Genomic DNA, 23,193 nt, shown 5'->3' with positions numbered 1-23,193 from the left:
AAGGACCCCTTAATGGTTAAGTCCAGTCAAAGGCTACTATAGGGTTGTGGCGCTCATCTTGCTTTCAAGCTGAGGGAGACGGCGTTTGCCCACAGACAGCTTTCCGGGTCATGTGGTCAGCATGACTAAACTGCTTCTGGCACAACGGAACACTGTGATGGAAACCAGAGCGCATGGAAATGCTGCTTACCTTCCCGATACAGCGCTACCTATTTATCTACTTGCACTGGTGTGCTTTTGAACTGCTAGGTTGGCAGAAGTTAGACAGAGCAACAGGAGCTCACCCCATCACGGGGATTTGAACCGCTGATCGGCAAGCCCAAGAGGCTCAGTGGTTTAGACCACAGTAATCCAGTGACAAATAATATCTTTGTAATCAGCAAGAGAATCTGAAGCTACAATCCTATGCATGCTAACCTAGGACTTGGGAGTGCATCTCAGTGAACTCAGTGGGGCTTTACTTCTGAGAAGACTGAGAATGGTTAGAAGACCACCTCACAGAGCTACAATTCTTAGAGGGGAAGTCATGAGTATTTAAAGTGGTAGAACAGTGTCAAATCTATAGTGCAGACAGAGCCTGAATTGTATTTGGGGATTCTGCATACCTCTGAATTATAAACTATAGATTTCATTAACCAAACATGCACACTCTGTCCAAAAAGTGTGTCTGCACTTGACTGATCATCCATGCAGCAATGGGGCCTCATCCTGCTGTAGTTGCCATCCCTGCCCTTCATCTCTGTTTCAGGTTACAAGCAACATGTGGATGCTAGGATCTCGCCTGAATTTGTAGTGACTACAGCGCTCTTTCTGGGCACCATGGTTCCTCCTGGTGTGTACATGAGGTAGGAATCTGCCTTACTTCTAGCCTCCTTATGGATTGGCTGATACATCAGTTGGATGAGCAGACCTCTGAGGCTTGGACCATGCATGTCAATTGGAGAATGGTAGCCTTGCCGGAAGACACATTTCACATGTGCAAGGTCCTAAGTTCAGTTCCTGACCATCTCCATCTCAAAGGATCTAGCAGCAGGTGGTGGGAGAGATTCTGTAGAGTCACCACCAATTTGGGTAGACTCTGGAGAACCACTGCCAATCATAACAGACAGCTCTGATCCAGATAGACCAATGATCTGACTCGGTATAAGGCAGCTTTATATCTGCAAGGCCCTCTCATGTCCCAACCCCCTGTCATCTCTGACATTGTAAGCCTTCTGATATTGATGTCAGTGCATGTATAGGTTTGCATGAGAGGAGGAGGTCCTTGAGATATTCTGCTACCAGATCATGTGGGGCCTTCAAAGGTAAATAAGTAAATAAAAATAATAGTACTGTACTTTTTAATACCAAAAATGAGGTACCAGAGCTCATATATTTATAAAAATGTCATGGGTGCCAGCAAAAGTATTGGCATGGGCAAGGGGGGAAATAGGAGACAACTGCTACTGAAAAAAGCCCTGAATTCTATATACAAATGGGTAGTCAATGCAGATGGAATGATGCTGGAGTTACGTGCTCCAAGTAGTATTTACTGGATGGCAATCTGCCTTGCTACGTTCTGAAGAGACTGCAGTTGCTGAACGCTCTTTGAAAGGCGCATGAGTGACCCTGGATAGCCCTGGTTCAAACCTCTCACTACTGTTCTCTCTTGACCTATTCACACCGTGGTGATAAGGAGAGGATTTGCTGTCCTGCCTCACAGGGTCGTTATAAGCAATACTTGCGCACAAAACCCTTTTAGCTCTTAAGAAGCAATGCAATGCAATGAGCATGCGCTTATTAAAAAGTTCCCCCCACCCGTCTGCTTTTGTTAGTGCAGTAAGGTAATCTTAGGCTCAACTTAATGGTCTTACAACGGGACGCGGGTGGCGCTGTGGGTAAAACCTCAGCGCCTAGGACTTGCCGATCGCATGGTCGGCGGTTCGAATCCCCGCGACGGGGTGAGCTCCTGTTGTTCGGTCCCAGCTCCTGCCCACCTAGCAGTTCGAAAGCACGTCAAAAAGTGCAAATAGATAAATAGGTACCGCTTTATAGCGGGAAGGTAAACGGTGTTTCCGTGTGCTGCGCTGGTGCTGGCTCGCCAGAGCAGCTTCGTCACGCTGGCCACGTGAACCGGAAGTGTCTCCGGACAAGCGCTGGCCCCCGGCCTCTTAAGCGAGATGGGCGCGCAACCCTAGAGTCGGACACGACTGGCCCGTACGGGCAGGGGTACCTTTACCTTTAATGGTCTTACAGAGGGCTCACTTTAGATAAGGCTGCTGTGTTCCCTTCTTCACTCTGTTCAATGGAGCCCTGTTTGGTTTTCCCTCTTCCCCTTCTGGCTTCCCTAGGGCCCCTCCAAACATCTTTTGTTGTGCATTCACAATGTTTTGAGCTCATCATGCTATTGGGAGAGTTGCTTGTGACACTACTTTCAATATGGTTTGCACTGATGCACTATAGCTGTGTCAATAACATGTTGCAGAATACACCTGGAGGGGCTCTTATGCTCATGGCTTTGGATATCATTCCTTTCCTGTTTAGAGCATCATTTCACTTCTTTTGCTTTTCTTTCAGGAACTCAAGTTGTCACTTCCGAGAAGTGATTAACAGAGATGGCACCCGCTCCCCGGTACTCCGGTTGTGCAACAGTTATTGGAGCAGAGAGGTAGGGGGCTTGCAACTAAGAATAAATTTCTAACCAAAGGCACATGTTACACCACTTAAATGGTGTAAATTGGTTTCTGTTGTTGGTACAGATATGCCATTGGTCACTGGTAGAACACATGCTCTGCATGCAGAAAGTTCCAGGTTTAATTCCTGGCACTTCCAAGTTGAGGTGAGACTCCTGTCTAAAACCTTGGAGTGTCACTGCCAGTCGGTAATGACCAGGGATGGAGAACCTGTGGCCCTCCTGCGGTTAATAGACTACAACTCCCATCATTCCTGACAATTGTCCATGTTGGCTAGGGTTGATGGGAGTCCAACAGCATTTGCAGGACCACAATTCCCTCATCTCTGGTGCAGACAATACTGAACTAGGTGGACCAATTGTCTGCCTTGGTGCCTGGCAGCTTCCTATATCACGGGTTAAGCAGGTAACCTCAGCAAGGCATGTAGCAACTCTGGACCCAAATAATGTTTTCAGTAAGGTTGTGTTGGTCTCTATTAGCTGTGGGCCAGGCTACTGATCTAAAGATCTGAACTGGCGGCTTCCCTGCCATGCTGCTAATCCTAGCTCAGAACTGGCAATGGGTGTAGCTTTGTGGTGTGCTAATGCTGTATGCTGAGTCTTTTTATCTATCCTGTTCAGAATCCCAATATCAAAACGGATAAGGATGTTTCTGATCTGCTGCTGGGGATGGCTTCTCAAATTGCTGAGAAGGAAGACAACATAGTGGTTGAAGATCTCCAAGGTAGATTTTTCCTTCCTTCTTTATTCCTGCCAGTTTTTAATTCTTCTTCCTCTCCTCTCCTCTCTCTCTCTCTCTGATTTAATTGCAAAACAATTTGATCCTGTCTACAAACCGAGAAAGGCAATAAAAAAACAATTAATCTTTTGCCCAGAATCAGTCAAGGAAGAGTTACTTTGTGGGCTCAGCAAATGTGGGTTGTCATCCAGATGCTGCCAGGGCTCATTTATTCCAACTTTTTTTTTAATAGAAAATATAAAGAATGGAAGACCAGGACAATCCAAACTGGTGTAGATCACCATCCCTTTGCACTCCTGTCCATTCCTCCATTACAATTACAGCCCAGGTTTTGCCTCTCTCTGCTTCCTTGTTGCACTGAAATGCAAGCAATGCATGTAATCAATTCCCTCTACATCCTTAGGCTGAAACTGGAGAGGGTGGGAACTTGGTATTGCGCTGAACTGGAAGGGATTTGCAAAACAGTGAAAGATTTCAGTGTGTTGCAAATCTCTCTGAGGCTCAGTGAAAGTGAAGGGATTTTCCACACGCAAACTTCTCTGGAAACATATGGAGCTTTGACTTCTCCCTCCTTACATAGGCGCCAAGTGTGTGGGGCTGTGGGTGCTCCAGCCCCCACAACATTCCCCATGAAGGGGCAGGGCACCCACAATTTTTATGCACCGGGGGCGTTTTTGCACTGATGTCAGCATGCCCAGTGGCAGAGCGTATGCGCTCGCCGAGTGCACCCCTGAGGAAGCCCAGCCTGGCCAGACATGCTGCCCAGCTGATGAGAGGGGCGGCCAACTCCAGGGGGCCCTGGAGTGGCTCCACGCGCTGCCACTATGTCCCTCCACCACATGCCTCTTTACCTTCTGGAGGCCCATTGCGGCCTCTGGAAAACCCAACCCCCCCCCCGCAGCTGCGGGAAGGCCCATCATGGCTACGGGAAGGCCTGCTGGGGCCTGTGGAAGGCCCGACGAGGCCCATTGCAAACACGGGAAGGCCCGATGAGGCCTACCATGGCTCTGGGAAGGCCTGGCAGACCTTCCCGCAGCCGTGATGGGCCTCATCGGGCCTTCCAGAAGCTGCAATAGGCCCCATCAGGCCCTCCAGAGGTCAAAACAGGCCCCGTTGAACCCCATTAGGCCTTCTGGAGGCCGCAACAGGCCTCTAGCTGCATGATGTCACATGCGCGCCATGCATGTGATGTCACAGGCCCACTCCAGGTACCCACAAAGTGGGGAGGACCGGGTGCCTGTGCCTCCTTAAATTGGGTTGGTTTGGAAAACCACAGGACTGACCTCACTGCAAGTCACAGAAGGGAGATGGGAATCCTTCTTCCTTGCAGTGAGCCTTTGGTTGCTTTGCAAAATATTGAGACATTTCACCCTTTTTGCAAAGTTTTAGTACAACAGGGAAGTGGGGTGGAGGAACAGTTTAACTCTTTCTGCTGCTGTTCTCCTCAAATGTCCCCTCAGATCTGGTGCCCCTTGCTATCAGATAGGGATGGCAGAAGAATTTGATTCAATGAAAATGTAAAGTTGAATTTACCTAATTGCAAAACAAAAAAAGCGGGAACTTGGCCAGGTCCATTAATTCACCGTGAACTTAGGTCCATTAGTTTCAGTGGGCCTATTATGAATAAGGATGGCAGAGAAACTTGATTCAGTTCACATTTAAAGGCAAGCAAACTTGATTTGCCCCCCCCCCTTTAAGGGGAAAAAAAGCAAACTGAAATTTAGCCATCCTTTAAATTTGCTCTGCTCTGAGTTTTGCAATGTCATTCTCCAGCCAAGTAATGTTCTTAAAAGTGCATATACTGGGGTAGCGAGCATAAAAAATGATGATCCTAGATTGTCCTCAGGGTCCCTTCCGACTCTTCAATTCTATGTTTCTATGATTCTGTGATCCATCAGGGCCTTAAAGGTAAAGGGTAAAAGGACCCCTGACCATTAGATCCAGTCATGACCGACTCTGGGGTGCGGCGCTCATCTCGCTTTATTGGCCGAGGGAGCCGGCGTACAGCTTCCAGGTCATGTGGCCAGCATGACTAAACCGCTTCTGGCGAACCAGAGCAGTGCACGGAAACGCCGTTTATCTTCCCGCCAGAGTGGTACCTATTTATCTACTTGCACTTTAACATGCTTTCGAACTGCTAGGTTGGCAGGAGCAGGGACCGAGCAACGGGAGCTCACCCCGTCACGGGGATTCGAACCGCTGACCTTCAGATCGGCAAGTCCTAGGCTCTGTGGTTTAACCCACAGCGCCACTTAGCTTCAAATGATGCATACACCAGTCCTGTATCCTCCTCCTGTTCCATGTGGATCAGTATTTCTGGCTGAGAATGGAGAGGAAACTCAACATTAACCAATAGAACCACTTTTACATTTCCACTTACAGCTTAAAGCTGAACAGGGATGCCTTAGCACTAACACTAAGGACTCCTAATGTGGAAGCAGGCCGGGTCCTTCTGGGTTCCTTCTAGAACAGATGCCCATCTGAGTGCTCAGAGGTGCCTTGCCAAGGCCGCCATTCTGCTCCCTGCAGGGATTCTTCTGTGTTGCAGTGCCCTGATGGTCCTGTGTTGCACTTGTTCTCCAGATTACTGGTATGGGACCCTGAAGTACTCCCGCATGGACTTCGTAGCCAACTGGATTCATCGTGGGCGGGACCTTGGATTGACTACCTATAATAAAGCCAGGGAGTTCTTCAACCACTCCATTGCTACCAAATGGCAGGACATCCACCCAAATGAAACGGTACTCTGTCAGAGGTCTTGCAGGGGGTGGGGGCATAGATAAGCCAGGCATGAAACAGGGTGCATTTTGTCTCCTGCAAGCAGGACCATCCGTGGAGATGGAACATTTTCCCAAGTGCCTATAAGAGCAACCCTACATTTCTGTGCTGCATCCCATAGAAAATCAGACATTACCTGAGAAAATCCAGGCAGCTGAAACATTGCAGGAGAGGCAAAGCCTCACATTTTGCTGCCCTTCAACTTGGTAGAAGAGGAGCACCTGTTTTGCACACATCAGCTCCCGCGTTCAATCCTTGACATGGTATATTTGAAGAAACATGTATCAGATGAGAGGAAAGTTGCCTCCTTGAGTCCCTGGAGATCTGTTGCTAGTCAGAGCAGACATTGCTAGTTATAAATAATCTGACCTACTATAAGTCAGCTTCCATGGTCCTCTTGTCACATCACTGCTCCAGAGCTTTGAGGCCTGCCCATTGCCCTCTTTAAGACAGCCTTCCCTAGTCTCCAGTCCCCAGGTGTTGTTGAACTACAATTCCTATCCCTGACCATTAGTCTTGCTGTAGTAAAGCATCTGAGAGCCCAAAGTTAAGAAAGGCGGCATCAAGGTCTTTGGGAGATGTGCAAACTCAAAAAAGCCACAGAGCACTTTCTCTCCTGCTGCTGATCTGGAGAAAAATGTTTTGAAGGCTTTTGTTCTTTTACTGTATGATCAGAGTGAAGCTGCTTTGGCTGACAGATTCAAAGCAGCCCCTCTCTTTCTGTGTATATGCCATACATATACACAATTGCTTCCACCAAAGGATCCTGGGGACTGTAATTTAGCCTTCATAAAGTCCCCAGGATTTATTTGAGGGAAGTCATGTGCTTTAAATGTGCGGTGTCGATGTAGCCTGCCCCTCTAACTAACCAAGCAGCCTGGAAAGCCTCCCATTTGTCTTGACGCAGCAACCTAACCTTGCGGCTTGTTCCCAGCTTTGCAGAGAACTTGCAGAGATGTACGGCAATGACACAGACCGCCTGGAACTGCTGCTTGGGGGCCTGTTGGAAGCTGATAGAAAGCTCTTCCGCAGCATCATTCAGGACCAGTTTCTTCGCTTACGGGATGGAGACCGGTTCTGGTTTGAAAACACCAAGAATGGGTAACAGCTAACCAACTTTTTGAAAACATTCATAAGCATGGGGCGCATGAACAACGGGAAGGCCAGCTTGCAGAAAGAGGGAGGAAATTTCTTGCCGTTGCCACCAAGTACCAGAAACTCTAGACAGATTCACACTACAATTTTACATCATATTCGTGACTCATGGGAAGCTGTAGTTTCCTCCTCACAGAGCTACAGTGTACAGCACCTTTATAACAAACCACAGTTATGTGCATTTAATAGAAGTCATGTGCATTTAATATGCTTTAACCATATGCTTTAATATGCCTTAACCAACGCGGGTGGTGCTGTGGGTTAAACCACAGAGCCTAGGACTTGCAGATCAGAAGGTTGGCGGTTCGAATCCCCGCGATGGGGTGAGCTCCCGTTGTCCGGTCCCAGCTTCTGCCAACCTAGCAGTTCGAAAGCACATCAAAGTGCAAGTAGATAAATAGGTACCGCTCTGGCGGGAAAGTAAACGGTGTTTCTGTATGCTGCCCTGGTTTGCCAGAAGCTGCTTATTCATGCTGGCCACATGACCCGGAAGCTGTCTGTGGACAAATGTTGGCTCCCTCGGCCTGTAAAGCGACATGAGCGCCGCAACCCCAGAGTCGGTCACGACTGGACCTAATGGTCAGGGGTCCCTTTACCTTTACCTAACCATATCATGTGTATCCATACTCTGTGACAGAGGTTGGAAAGATGTGGACACCCCCCCAGGTGTCAATGGACTTGAACTCTCATCATCCCCTGCCAGGAAGACCAAAAGTCAGGGATGATGGGAGTTGTAGTCCAGCAATCTGGAGGACCACAGTTTCTCTCCCCACCCTGCTCTTTAATGTCTCAAATACAGCCCCACTAGGAGTGCCACAGATTCCCCATCCCTGGCTTTCAGGTTTTGAGAGAGCCCTTCAGCAAGGGCTTGAGTACAGCCACTTCCCTCTCCTCCTTTCCCTCCTATTCTTGCCTCATTCTGCAAATTCACTTGCCTTCTGTCTGGGCCAAACCTGCCCCCCCCCACAGGATGAGTGCAAACAAAATGTGTTGTGGTTACTGCTATTCCTCCTCCTCCTCGCTCCTCCAGCAGCAGCAGGGCCAGGAGGCTCCAGGGATTGGCAGTGGGCCTCTTAGTAGGATATGAGCCTTTGGAAATGCTTGAAAATGCCAAGCCCCGAAGCTGTACCTGTCTAAGTCAGGGATGGGGAACTTTGTTCAGCCTGAGGGCCACATTGCCTCACGTGCAACCTTCCGGGGGCCGCGTACCAGTGGTGGGAGGGGCCAGATGCAAAAGTGGGCGGAGCTTTATACAGTAAGTAACTTTCCCGCCATGCAGAGGTCAGACGTTTCTGTACCCACAGACACACTTTTACGTATCCAGGCAAACGAGGCATTATCACAGTTCAAAGACACAGACCAGCCAGGCAAAAGCACTCCTGGTGTGGCTTTTGGAAGTGGGTGTGTTCTGTGGAGACAGACAGGGCTGTAGGACCAATATTGGTCCTCCGGCGCTGAGGTTCCCTATCCCTGGTCTAAAGGAATGGGCATTGTTGTTACAACAATGATAAATCTTCTCAGCGTAGAGGGCAGTGGGGCAAGCAACTCTAAAAGGAAAGGGAAAAAAGACACTGGGGCTGTGGATATGAGAGTGTTGGAAGTTCAGTGCTAATTGCTGTGTGGGAAGAATCACATTTTCACAGCAGCAGCAAATTGCAGGCTGAGTGATGGGAAAATGTATTTCTCTTGAAAGTGAGGCACTAGCTTGTGGAAAGATTGAACTCTCCTGACTTCATAACTGCACCGACCCTGTGCAATATCTTTTTTTCAAAAAGAAGCCAACATCGATAAGCTAATTTTCTTAAAAGTCATATATACCCAGGTGGTGCACATTGCATGATAAATTCTCCAGCTTCTGTGCTGGTACAAGGAATAGTTCAATGGGGCATGGCAAGATTGTGCGCATGTTGCAAATCTGTACAAGCACAGCATTTTGAATATTAGATGTAAAATGCAGACACCTGAACATTTAACCCTCTAAAGCTGCCCAAGGTTCTACTGCCCAAGGTTCTAGACCTTATGGGTATAAAGGCACACTTGAAAATGCAGAGCAGTGCTGACTGAAATCTCCAAAGCCATAAGATGCCTTAATAGGATCTCCACTGGTTCAGGCAAGGGCTTCCACGTCCTGCATAATATCGTGATGCCCCCTGCATATTGCAGAACTTCACAAAAATTCCAAGCACCCACAAACTTGTTTAATTTACACAGTGTACATACATTGCATAATTCATATCTGTTGGCACAGAATTTGGATCTGAAGCTTGGGGCCATAGGGAAGGGGGAAATGGGTCACCAGTTAAAAGGGATCATGTATCAAGTGGGCTTCTGCCCAAGACCCCACAGACTGCAACAGGCTGGGGCTTCACTTAACCCTTTTGTTGACTCCCTTTCTCAGGTTATTCTCCTCTGACGAGATTAAAGAAATTAAAAATACCACATTCCACGACATCCTGGAAGCTGTCACCGATGCAGAGTCAAAAGACATCCAGACAGAAGTGTTTTTCTTGCATGATGGTGGGTTTTATGTTCTGTTGACCAGTTGGTAGAGCAACCCCACAGGATCTGTTCCATAACCCTTGTCCACTTCTCCAAATAGACCAGGACCAGAAACCATGGTTTGGTGTTGCTTCTTCAGTTAATTTGGAATTAAAACTAACTACAGTTTGTCATGGTTTGGAAACAAACCAGCAAACTGTGTTGAAATGGAAAGTGAATATTTCTATTCTGTTCCCTGCAGCTCTGTTAGAGAAGGGGAGATGGGAGCATATAAGCTCAAGGGTTTTTTATTTATTTTAAAAATTACATTAAGCTATGGTTGTTAGGGTTATGTCTGAATACAGCCAGAGTTTTTAACCAGACTGAATATGATTGAATATGATCCAGATTGAAAACGATCTTCAAAAGGCTTGAAGCAATTGAAATATATCAAAATGTCATTTGAAAAAAGGAATAATGTTCCAGGAGGAGATTTTGGATGGAAACCATGGTAGGGTGGGGTTTTTTGTTTTGTTTTGTTTTTTGCACCTTGTGATATTTTCAGTGGGAGCATTTTTATGACATTCCTTCCATCTTGCTGCAAGAGCGGCTTTATTTATTTTGATGTTAGGTGCCACAATCTCTTCAGTCCATTGTTGCAGTATGGAGTAATTTCCAGAATTTCAACACACAATCCCCTCAGCTTACCCACACCTATAAACCTAGATCATCTGAGATGCTTTCTGTCTGCTAGAGAGATAGAGAAGCAGTGAAAATGCCATTGCCAAAGCGAGCTCCATCCCTTTTGGCCAGAGAACTTGGAGCAAGTTGGCACTTGGCCTGGATGGGACTTGACATCAGATCAAAGCGTTGCTGGAGTGGGGTGGGTCTGCGTACGAATTGCAACTACGGGGGAGGAAAATACTTGCTGCATTTATGCAATCTTCAGGAACTCTTGGGTGGCTGAGGGCACAGGTGATCAGTTTGGTCTAATGCCCCGGCCACTTTGTCTGTCTTCCCAGGTGCGCCATGTTCTCAGCCCCAGCAAGTGACTTCACAACAGCTGCCTGTCTGTGTCAAGCTAACCGTACTGGATTATTTCGCAGGGAGTGTACCTGGATTTGTGATCACCATCATTGCTCTCTGTTGCTTCCCTCTGGGTTTGTTTCAGATCAGGTTTTGCTTACTTTACATCCCAAGGAGGGGTTGGATTGGGGCCATGTCCTTAGGGGTGCCGCATTGCTATCAAAAGTTTCTGCAAAGTATGACCATGTTTATATGACGAGTCTTCCATGAGTCATTGGTACTGAGTCTAAGCTGATCTAATCAGTGGGCGACCCCAAACACTGCCGCCGGTTCTGCAGCTTCCAGATGATGCAGCTGTTAACCTGTACTATTTTGAGGAGAGACATGTGTTCTTGCTGAAACTGATGCCACACCTTTTGCGTTGCTCCTTCCAAGCACAAGTCCCCACTTTAAAGTGCTCTCTCTCTCTCTCTCTCTCTCTCTCTCTCTCTCTCTTGCTCTGGAGCTTTCCCCATGAAAACCCACTCTTTGAAGCTGAATTGGAGCAAACAGCCATTGGGGTTTTCATTCAGTTCATTAGGCATTAAAAGGCAAATTTACCAAATTCACAATTTCCAAAACAACATTTGAACCGACACAGTCGTCCTCTGAAATTCACACTTCTCCAAATTTTGCTGTGTAGTTTTTCCAACCAAGTAACATGTGCAAACATGAACATGCTAGGATGAAAAGTGCGTATAATAAATGCATATATTGCTGAACATAACCTATAGAAGTTCCTTATATTGGGGGAAATTGCTTTGCAAAAATGTAGGATATTAGGAAAAGCTGCCTCTCAAAATGTGCAATTTTGGAGAAATTCACACTAAAATGCTGATGAATATTCACGAGAGCTTTTTCTTAAAAAATATAAATAAATTGCAAACTTGGAGAACCAATTTTAAGATTGGAAAACTGAGAGAAACTGAAATTGACATATTCACCTATCTCTAGGACCAGGCTTCCTCAAACTCAGCCCTCCAGATGTTTTTGGCCTACAACTCCCATGATCCCTAGCTAGCAGGACCAGTGGTCAGGGATGATGGGAATTGTAGTCCCAAAACATCTGGAGGGCTAAGTTTGAGGAAGCCTGTCTAGGACCAAACACCACTTAAAAAAAACAACCCATGGTTTGTTTATTCATTATTTATTTCATAAAATGTATGGTTTGATCAGGAATGGGGAATGTGTGTCTCCAGATGTTACTGGACTGCAACACTCATCCTCCCTGCTGTCTGTGGCTGATGAGAGTTGCAGCCCAAAATACCTGGCGAGCACCAAGTTGGAGAAGGCTGCTTCAGGAGTTGTCAGTGGGTCCCCTGCAGGGTGCGGGCTGTGGCAGGTGCCCAGCAATGCCAACCCCCAGCACAGTCATTAGCGGCAAGCAACCCTGGCAGCGAGGGCTTAGCTTCACATCAAGGCCTGTCCCATTGGTGTCTCTGCAGTGAGTCTGTTTGTCGCCTGGATTGTTGCTGCCTTTCGGAGGAGAGCGTTCAAGAAGCTGCAGAAGAAGAAGCAAAGCCCCTCGGTGCAGGCAGAAATATCTGCAGATTCTATCCACGGTGAGGCATTTCCCAAAGCATCTGGAACCAAATGCTCCTGCAGATGCAGGAGTAGCGGGGAAAGTCTCCTTGAATATCTTTTGTTCTTTGTTCAGCAAACAATATTATTACTTCCTCTCTACATCTGTGCTGGGGTGTATGGGGTGTTCGGGGAGGTACTTCTGGTGAAGGACATGCCATGCTCCTTCTGGGGTAGTTTGTCCACCTCTGGTCCCTCACCTTTGGTCCCCTGCACTTAGCTCTCACCTGTGGCTCCTGTCAGCATGTGACAGAGGCCACACCCTGGGAATGACTTTGACTGACCAGCTAAACCAGGTGAGGGGAGCTGATGGATCTCAAACCATGTGAGTTAGGGACTTTCTCTGCATACGAAGACAGGCTCCGGTGGATTGAGTGGACGAGACCAATAATTCAGGGGTCAGCAAACGTTTTCAGCAGGGGGCCAGTCCACTGTCCCTCAGACCTTGGAGGGGGGCTATATTTTTTGGGGGGGAATGAACGAATTCCTATGCCCCACAAATAACCAAGAGATGCATTTTAAATAAAAGGACACATTCTACTCATGTAAGAACACGCTGATTGTCTGACCGCGGGCCGGATTTAGAAGGCGATTGGGCCAGATCCGGCCCCCGGGCCTTAGTTTGTCTACCCATGCAATAATTGGTCCAACGGTCAAGAAGGCAGTTTCTGCACCTGCCGCAGAGGGGGGTGAGGGGCAGATGGAGCTTGCCAACCTGGGAAGGTAGCCCATCTAGAAGAAGGAAAGCTCTGGTGCTAAAATTATTATTAAAATTATTGTCCGTTTTTGGTTGTATCTGTTTTAATTTATCCCACTTGCCTCCTTGGGTCCTGCACCCAAGGCGAGATATCAATAAATCTTTTCATTTCTCCCAGCGTTTGAATGGCAAGACCCCAAGACAGACAGCTCTCTAGTCTACCTTCAGCTGCAGGAAGACAAGGGGATCAGAGTTCTGGACAGCAAGTTGGCCGTGCTTCGGAGCATCTTTTTGAAAAGCCAGCAAAAGGTGGAGACTGTCCTTTCCAACAACAAGGGCAACAAAACCTTGCTGTTGAAGATCCCCAAAGAATATGACCTGGTATGCAACTTGTACGGTGTCTATCTGCTTGTTTACTCATTCATGAACTAAATTGAAAACATTAGACTTGTTCACATGCTGCTATCTGTACCCATGGACAAGTGTCGTACAGCTCAAATGTTGTGTACACAGACTGTATGCTCCTTGGACATTGTATGTGAATAACTTTAAGAGTGCGCACAGGCCCAGATTAAGACATGCTGAAGCCCTGAGCCAGGTGTGGGGAACCTTTGGCCCTCCAGATAGTGCTGAATTGCCACTTCCATCAGGCCCAACAAGCATGCCAACGGCCCCAGGGATTATGGGAGTTGTAGTTCCGCAGCATCTGGAGGGTCAAAGGTTCCCAGCACCTGCTCTAAGCTGTGTCAGTTTTAAGAGGCCCTATTCAGTTGCATTACCAAAAATATGCATCATTCTAACAGAAATGGAATAGAAATAATTAAAATTTATATTTGCCTTTATATACTGATACATAGATGAGGATGCAACTAAAAAACTAAGACATTTGTCGTCCAGTAAGCATATCTGCATTTGAAATGCTTTCAAACAGAAATGCCTTCTGATTTCTTACTTAGCATATATGAAAACGTTGACATACAGAAAGATAATTATGCTAAACTTTAAATATAGTTTAAAGATGTATTTACAGGTCCTTTGAAATATTTAAGCTTCAGCTTCAATCCAGCACTGAACGTGCAGCTCAGATATTTGTGTACAAACACCAAACACTCATTGAATGTAATGTCTGTTGAAATCCTGACTTCCTATCAGCCAAAATCCCTTATTAAGCCTCAGTTTTAAACAAATCAATTAACAGCAGCTGAAGCAACATTGTCCATCCATTGTTTTTAGCTGCTATGTAGAAAGATCAAAAAAGGAGATATTCCTGAGAAGGGATTTCCAGAATCAGAACTTCTCCATCTCATTTATTCATAGGTGTTGCAGTTTGATGGAGAGGCAGAGCGAAAGGAGTTTCTTAATCGTCTGAAGGTCTATCTTGAAAGAAACGGACTCTCTCTCCACATATCCGACATGAAGGAACAGCAGCTGCTGAAGAAGGCTGTTACCAAGGAGCAGAGAAAGGACATCCTAGATATTTTCTTCAGGCACATATTTGCCCAGGTACTCTCATAACACTAGCACTTGGGGACATCCAAGAAGTTGACCACTGAAAGATTCAGGACAGACAAAAGAGCACTGACTTCTGCTGGCGTACCAGGTTAATTGAATCTGGTGCCCTGGGTTGTATTCAACTGAATCCTATTCAGAGTAAACCCATTAAAAGGAATGAACCTAAGTTAGCCAGCCATGGACATTAACTACAATAGGTCTACTCAGAGTAGGACTAGCATTGAACACCACCCACAGAAACCTGGCAGCAAGGCCCTCTGAACACAATGGGACTTGTTTCAAAGAAAGCCATGCATCGAATAACCACATCCAAACTTTGTTTTTTGGCTCTTCTTCCCTACTAAGATATAAATAGCTGCAAATGTAAACATCTGTCTCTGAGAACATGTAGAGGGCAAACAAGATAAGCTGACAGCACATACATAGTGACGATGTTATTGTGTATAATCAAGGTAATTTGCCATGTGTACGTGAAAAAGAGCCTCAGTGTTGCACTGTATTGCTCAGGCAAATGTTTCCAACTCTTTCCTTAAATAGCCCTTCTCAGGGATAGATCTGTGCATGTGCCTACCTATTTGACCAAAACCTATCAGTATAGGACAGCCACTTTCAGAGTCCCACAGGGGATGTGTTCCCATCATGACTTCCTCCTCGAAAAATGCTCATCCCACCAAGAGGAGTGCATGTCAGTGATGCTGTTGGTGGTATCCAATGCTAGTCCTACTCAGAGTAGATTCACTGAAATTAATGAAGAACTCGTGTTCACTCATTTCAATGGGTGCATTCTGTGTAGGGCTAGCACTGGGTACAATCCTGTGCAAATTTGGCATAATTCTTTTTTTTTTTAAGCCCCCCTCAAAAATGCAGAGCCTGATGAGCATGGCAAGAAGGAGCATGGTAGTTTCTTTCATTTCATTACATTCATATTTTTTTTAATCCCACAATTCCTCCAAGGAGTTCAGAATTATGTACATCCTCCATTTTTATCCTCACAGATATACCCTGGGTGCTCAGTGAGAGTTGGAGACAGCGGCAGGCCTAAGATCTCCCCAGTGAGATTTGAAACCTGCTGTCCTTTGTCTATTCCCAGCATTCTAACCCCACCTCCAAATACTGCCCCTCAAATATTGCAGTCAGCAAAAGGGTGGGGGAAAGATGGCTAAGGCCAGCACTTCTTTTTAATATAGATAATTTTTATTAATTTTTCTGTTTTACAATTTAAAATACTCATTTTACATCCTTAAGATACCAATGACTTCCTTTCTTCTCTTTCCATGGTTCATTTTACACATCTTATATCCCTGCATGTTTTACAAAAACTATACCATTCAGTATTCCATTATTGTATCCATCAAAACTTATTTACACTGTTGAATTTATCTTAATGCTGCCAGTGTTTTCAGCTGTACACAGTTATTTCCCATCTATTCAATAAACATTTCCCACTCTTCTTTAAAAGTAGGTTCTTCTTGTTCTCTTATTCTATATGTTAAGTCTGCAAGTTGTGTATATTCTGTCAACTTAAGTTGCCATTCTTCTTTGGTTGGGACCTCGCTTGTTTTCCATTTCGGGGCTAACAAAACACGGGCCACAGTAGTAGCATAGATAAACAACCTTTTTTGACACCTGGGTATTTGAGTTTGAATTACCCCCAACAGGAAGGACTCTGGGTTTTTTGGAAAGTACTTTTAAACATTTTTTTCCAATTCATTATGGATCATTTCCCACTACTCTTCTATCCTTTTACAAGACAACCACCTATGAAAGAACGTTCCCTTACACTTCTTGCCAGAAACCTTTGCCCAGACGTGGCATGAATAAGTCATTGCTCATTCTTCCTTACAGCAGCTTGTCCCCCAACGTGGAACTGTGTCCTTTTAATTGTTGGGGATTTCCTGCATTCTTTTTTGTTAAACATCAAATAGAGGCACTTACATAATGCTTAGATGATCCGATCGATGTTCTGAACTATGGAGATAGAAATCAAACCTTGGTTGATAAGTTATTTTAAACTAATATTTGCAGAGCAGAGAGAAAGGCGTCCTGGGTTTGTTGCAGTTCTGTTATTCCTGCGAAGCCTGAGAAGTGTTATTCCAGGAACCTCACCATGTGCTTTGTCCTTTCCAGGTTCTAGACATTGACAGACTAGATGCTGGGGAGCTCAGCTTGGAAACTTCCCAGAAAGCCAAAGAAGCGTTGAAGTGTGAGCTGAGCAGGGAGGAGTTTGCAGATGCGCTGGGGCTCAAGCCCCAGTCTGTGTTTGTAGACTCCATGTTCTCACTCGCTGACAAAGACGGCAATGGATATCTCTCCTTCCGGGAGTTCCTAGACATCTTCGTGGTCTTTATGAAAGGTGAAATTGGATTTCAGCGAAAAAGTATGGGAGGGAATAGAGCCTAATCAGGGCATTCAGAATTCTACATGGGAAAACATTCCAGGTGTTCATCATGTGTACATCAAGGAACATCTCTAGTAGGAGAGACCAGCAGCCAGATGGTCAATGGGGAATCATGTTGGTTCAGCAGGAAGTGAGTCCTGCTCACTGATCAGGATAATGATGGGAAGGCCATTCCCAATAAAGCTGGGAGAGAAATTTGATTCAGTTCACATTTAACAAACAGTTCCAAACAGTATGCCAACCAAAACATAGCCGTTTCTTCAAAATTCACACCTACCCAAAATTTGCAGTTTGGTCCTCCAACCAAATAATGTGTGGAAAAACCAACAGGGTAAAAGTGTGCCTAGAAATGCATATTTTAGTGAAAATAACATACAAAAATGCATTGTATCAGAGGAACTTGCTTTCTAGGAATGTATAGATTAAGTGAAATTGCATTTCAAAATTGTATTCTGCACCAAAGTGCAGATAGATTTTTATGAGGATTTTAAATAAAATTGCCAGCTGATGTTGGGATGTGAAGAACTGAATCTAAAGAGTGGAAACAAGGAAAACAGAGATCTGCGTCATCCTCATGTGTCAGGCCGCAACAATAGTCTCTCCCACATCCTCTCACCCACCAGTTTCCTGGAACACAAATCCCCTCCCTTCAGTTATCAGTTCCTCTGAAGTTATTGTGGGGCTGGAGAATTGGGCTCTCATAAAAATTCCTTATCAAATGGGCTTTATGATAAGCATTTTTATGGCAAGCATTTTTGATGTTACTCATCTTACTCTTCCTCCACCAGGATCTCCCCAAGAGAAGTCAAAACTGATGTTCACCATGTATGATATAGATGGAAATGGCTTTCTTTCAAAGGAAGAATTCTTCAGGATGTTGAGGTATTGTCTAGTGCCGGGGAAGGGAGTCTTTTTCAGCTGGAGGGCCACATTCTGTTCTCCCAAGGGCCGCATATCAGTGGTGGGCAGGGCAAAACAGGTCAAGAAATGTAAACAGTAACTTTGTACAACAGGCCAGTTTCTCTCTACCCTCCATCCAGCCAAGCAAAGTGTGTTATCCAAATGCAAGGACACATTCCTTCTGGGCAAAAGCCCTACAGGGTGAGGAACAAGGCCAGTGACCGAGAGTGGATTCTCCAGCCCCAGTTTTGAAATTGAAATTCATACGAGGTGACAGTTTCTCCCTAATGGATTCTGATATTCTTTTTTAAAAAAATAATAATCAATGCTCAGTACACATATGACATCTAATATCATAAATTCTTGCAATTGAGAACAGAATGCATAATGTAAGGGAAAATGAGGCAGGTAGAGGTTATGTTGTTAGTGTCCAGAAATGCTTAGGGTGGACATCTGACTGCAAGGTTCTTAGTGAAGACTCAGATGTTCTGGACCCCTTTTCTCAACATAATTTGACTCAGTACATTTTGCATGTGCCCATGCCCCTTTGCCACTTTGCCCACAGCCCTTTGATTCATGGCAGCTTTTGCAACAGGCTCCTTGTTTGCTGACCGTGTTGTGTCTTCTGTTGCCTCTTAGGTCTTTCATTGAGATCTACAACAACTGCCTCTCACGAGATCAGACTGAGAAGGTCATAGAGTCCTTGTTCAAGGAGTCGGGGTTCGAAGACAAAGAGGAGCTCACCTGGGAAGATTTTAACTACATGCTGCGGGACCATGACCAGGAGTTCCGCTTCACTCAACTCTGCATTAAAGGTAATGGAAAAGGGAGAGCCCAGGCCTGAGCTTTGGGGGGGGGCATGGAAAGGCAAAATTAAGCAACTGAATTATTAGGTAAATTGGAATTTCCAACCCTCACAATACCGGGGGAACGTGGTTGGACTTGCAATGGAGAATCGGCCTTCCTTCTACTCCACCGGTGGAGAATCTTTTTGGCTCCACCTCTCTTCCTGAAGCCAACTTTGACAAGTGGGCAGGACAAACCACCTTCCGACCCCATGGCATCAATCATAACGCCCTTGTGTGGGATTGCCAAGCGCCCAACAGCCAGTTAGGTGGCTGTCTGCAGGGCCATAGCTAGGGAGTGGTGAGGTGGGTCCCCTCCAGGGGCATAGGTGAGGGACCCCCCTCAAAATCAGCTTTAAAATATGTCCATAAATATGTCTATAAATAAAAATATTGATTATTGCCTTAGAAGAAAAGGTTTTAAATAGAGGGTGAATTAAATGGGGGGAGGGGTTTGGAGGAGAGGCGGAAAGAAGACCTAATATGTCAGTGGCTGAGGGGGCACACTCTGGACAGTTCTGCCAGGGGCGTAAGATCACCTAGCTATGGCTCTGGCTGTCTGACACGGGTTAAGCATCTCTTTCCACCACCAATTTCCTGCTAGAAATGCCTCTGTGCATGTGTTCATCCATCTATATTTACAATGCCACTGTCAGAAACAGACTATATGGACTTCTGGTCTGAGACATAACCCTAAGAAGTTAGTGAGCTCTTTCTCTTCCCTTTATTCTGCAAAATCCTTCATATGAACAGACATGACTTTCCTTATTCTGTCTCTCAAAGGAATTCCTGACAGATTCAGACAAAATGTGAGCAATCGAGCCTCCGTCATCGGCAAGGACAGAAGCAACAAGTAAGCTGTCTGCTGAGCCACTGATCCTCTGTGAGCCGGGCTCATCTCAAGCGCCGTCCGGCACTCGCTCCACAGATACACAGCATACATTTAAAGCACATTTCCTCCTCTAAAGTATCCCAGGGACAATTACCACCACCCTCAACAAACTACAGTTACAAGGATTCTATTTTGGGGTGTGTGTGTCAGGGATGTGCCTTAAATGTGTTTTAAAAGTATGATGTGTATTCCGTTTCTTTGCTAAGCTTTTCGCTGTGGTTATAGTTCCGTTAATCAGCCCGTTCCTTACAGTTAAGTGAAAGAGTAAATTCACCTACTGGTTTTGAAAGAATTTCCCACACATTGCTGCTTGAGAGTGAAACTTAGCTTTGTTTATAGGGTATTCTCGTTCATGAAACATAGCTCCGGAGGGTCTTTTAACCATTTCCGCACTCTCCATTTTCCAGCTGAAATCCTTACCCTGCCAAAACAAAAAACAAAAATACCCTGCCACTTCCCCTGGTTTTTAAATGGTTGCTATGTAAGGTGTTTAAATTGGTTTGGAGGAGGAACGAAAGGTTGTGAGATGAACTTGTTTCTGCATATTTAAGGTAGTGCAGAGAGATAGGAGGAAGAGCCACGTTAAACGGCACTGAGTGAATTTCCACTGTGTGTTTCCTGGAGAGAGTGCTGAGGCCATTATGCCCTCTGGGCTACCACTGTGCCAAAGATATGTCTAACTGCAACCTACTCATTCCTCTGAACAGTATTATTGCATGGGCTAAGCAGCAGTTAACTGGAGATCTTTGTTTCCAAAGAGTAAACGACGCTAGGCCTAAGGGCACTTCCAGACACAATGCCAATGAAAGTGCCGGGTGCTGTAAAAGGGTGTCACCCAGCATGTGATGTTATTGTGGTGCTAGCAGCAGCCAGCCCAGACTACCAGTCACGTAGAAAAACAACCTGATCCATAGGTCATGCATGCAAAATGACTTGACTCCACTCGCTAGCATCTCCTTGCTGAAACCCTGGAGAGCTGCTGCCGGTCAGTGTCGAACCAATGTAGTCTGGCTTGGTATAAGGCAGCCGTCCTATATCTCTATTTGTTTTATTATATTTACAAATAAAATTGCATGCTGAGGAATCAAGGAAAAAAATATTCTCAAGAGTGGAAAAAATGGCATAAAACTCGCTCACATGACAGGGTAAATAAAATCATTTTAAGACAGCATATAGAACAAAACACTGACGACCCCTCTAATAATTGATTCCCCAGTGTAGGTGCTGCTATGTTAAACACAACCTTATGGCTGCAAAACAGATGTCATAAGAAACATCCCTAGAAACACCCTAAGAGGAATGCCTGTTCTGTTTTCCATGCAACTAGATTTTCAGCATTTTCCGATTATCAAACCCACTTTCTCTAGAAGAGCTACAGCTGTTATTCAGAAAACAAAATGCTAAAGAAGATGAGTTGTTTCTTCTGCCAGAAATATTTAGGGAGGCTGGTGTCATTCACTTGCAGAGGGCAAACCTTTTCCTTCTAAGCAACCATAAAATCAAAGGGCCTGGGTCAGCTTTCTTGGTTCCAAGTCGTGTAATAGATAAGACTGTTCTCTGAAAGGCTATTATCTGCTTCCTTAAGCATCATCCTAAATCGGGAACAGCCCCTGATTCTGGAAGGAGATGCAACCTCTGGGGGAATGCCAGGGCAAAACCTGAGGAGGAGGCCAGGAAAAAAGTAAGTGTCTGATTGTATTTCTTAATAGCCTTCCAACGTGACATCTATTTAGATTAGAATTTATCATGGTGATCCCAAAACAGGCATTTTCTGCTGCTGTAACTGCATTATGGAACTCCCTTCCCTCTGCCATACGTGAAGCAGAAACCATCAGTTACATCAGATCTCATGTAGAGTCATATTTTTGTCCAGGGCCCTATTTTTGTTTCTCTCCACTTTCTTGATTCCTGCTCTCAATATGCCTTTGAAGTGCTGTTTTATTCTGGATTTTTGTTTTAATAACATTGAGTTGTAGCCAAGTTGTACTCTGAGTAGGCCCAAGGGCACAAATTGACCTAAATTGGTCAATTCAATGGGTCTAATCTGACTAGGAGTAGTATTGCATACAGCCCATTCATTTCAATAGATCTATTCTTTAGAACTTAAAAAAGTAAAGGTAAAAGACCCTGACAGTTAAGTTCAGTCGTGAATGACTCTGGGGTTGCAGTGCTCATCTCGCTCTATAGGCCGAGGGAGCCGACGTTTGTCCTCAGTTTTTCCGGGTCATGTGGCCAGCATGACTAAGCCGCTTCTGGAGAAGCCAGAGCAGTGCAAGGAAACGGCGTTTACCTTCCCACTGGAGCGGTACCTATTTATCTACTTGCACTTTGACGTGCTTTCGAACTGTGAGGTTGGCAGGAGCAGGGACCGAGCAATGGGAGCTCACCCTGTCGCGGGGATTTGATCAGCAAGCCCTAGGCTCAGTGGTTTAGACCACAGCACCACCCGCATCCTTAGAACTTAGTTGGGTTTATTTACTTATTTTATCAACATTTCTATACCACCTGGTTGTAAAAAAAAAAAAAGAATCAAAGCAGTTTACAAAAAGAATAAAATTATCAGTGAAAACAGTTGAAAACAACAATTTAAAACATTTTTTTTAAAGTCCATGATTAAGCTAAAAACCAGATTAAAGCACATGTCATCATTCTCCGTATCTGGATAGGCTTCCCTGAATAAAAATGTTTTTTGCAGGCACTGAAAAGAGTACACTGAAGGTGCATGCCTGATCAAATGGGAATCTGTTGGGTCAAATGGGCACCTATTGGATCAGGTGATCTCACAGCTTCAGCCCATTGTTTATTTTTGTTGTTGTTGTACACCACTTACACATATTTTTAATCATTAAGCAGTTTATAAAGGCTTGTAATTAATTAATTTAAAACAGTGCTACCCTGAGAGCCAGTATAAAGTAATGGTTAGTGTTGGGCTGAAGGCAGGAAGAGCCAGATTTAAATCTCCACCAAGCATGTTTTATAACCTTGAGGGATGGCACTTCCAGACTGTTGCTGCTTTTGAATGGGATCAATCGCATACCGGCAAATTCAAGTCAGGCAGTGAGAAAAGCAGATGGAAAATGCACCGGAAGACGTGGAATAACACTTGTTTGGTGCAGAATCTCGTCACGCCCCCCCTTGCAAAAAAATTGGAACGAAGGCTCAACAAATAGCCGCCATTGCCTAACCTTTCCCTCAACCCTTTTGCAGACAATTTGGGGTGAATGCTTCAGAAACAGGTCATACGGAAGCTGGTTGCTGTCCTTTCCTCATAACAAGTCAAGGTGAAATGGAATTGTTAAAGAGAGAGAGAACCATGCTTACTGCTCTCAGCTCCTTGGGGGGAATTGTTAAATTAGAAGGCAATGCAGAAGCACCATTCTTAAAGGTGGGTGGGCTTCCTTCCATGCCAATTCTCTGCTTTGTCTGAGGTTTGGCAAGGGATGCTCCTAGAAGTGCCAAACGTCAATAATGGCTGTTGCCAT

General features: G+C 45.3%; 1 protein-coding gene across 1 annotated transcript in view; it reads left to right on the top strand.

The window, feature by feature from the left end:
- DUOX2 (dual oxidase 2) overlaps positions 1–23,193 on the top strand; it is a 52,653-nt gene that overhangs the window by 13,394 nt on the left and 16,066 nt on the right. The window contains exons 8-22 of the mRNA XM_053365183.1: positions 749–845; positions 2,557–2,647; positions 3,293–3,395; positions 5,994–6,151; positions 7,123–7,289; positions 9,742–9,860; positions 10,844–10,981; positions 12,332–12,448; positions 13,343–13,545; positions 14,482–14,667; positions 16,804–17,029; positions 17,863–17,956; positions 18,614–18,789; positions 19,603–19,672; positions 21,297–21,392. Coding sequence (XP_053221158.1) covers positions 749–845; positions 2,557–2,647; positions 3,293–3,395; positions 5,994–6,151; positions 7,123–7,289; positions 9,742–9,860; positions 10,844–10,981; positions 12,332–12,448; positions 13,343–13,545; positions 14,482–14,667; positions 16,804–17,029; positions 17,863–17,956; positions 18,614–18,789; positions 19,603–19,672; positions 21,297–21,392 — 2,041 coding nt within the window. The remainder of the gene's footprint in view (positions 1–748; positions 846–2,556; positions 2,648–3,292; positions 3,396–5,993; positions 6,152–7,122; positions 7,290–9,741; positions 9,861–10,843; positions 10,982–12,331; positions 12,449–13,342; positions 13,546–14,481; positions 14,668–16,803; positions 17,030–17,862; positions 17,957–18,613; positions 18,790–19,602; positions 19,673–21,296; positions 21,393–23,193) is intronic.

The sequence above is a fragment of the Podarcis raffonei genome, chromosome 14 (assembly GCF_027172205.1).
Source record: "Podarcis raffonei isolate rPodRaf1 chromosome 14, rPodRaf1.pri, whole genome shotgun sequence".
NCBI lineage: Eukaryota > Metazoa > Chordata > Lepidosauria > Squamata > Lacertidae > Podarcis > Podarcis raffonei.
Note: the sequence above shows the minus strand (reverse complement) of the source record. Positions and strands in the feature narration are given on the sequence as shown.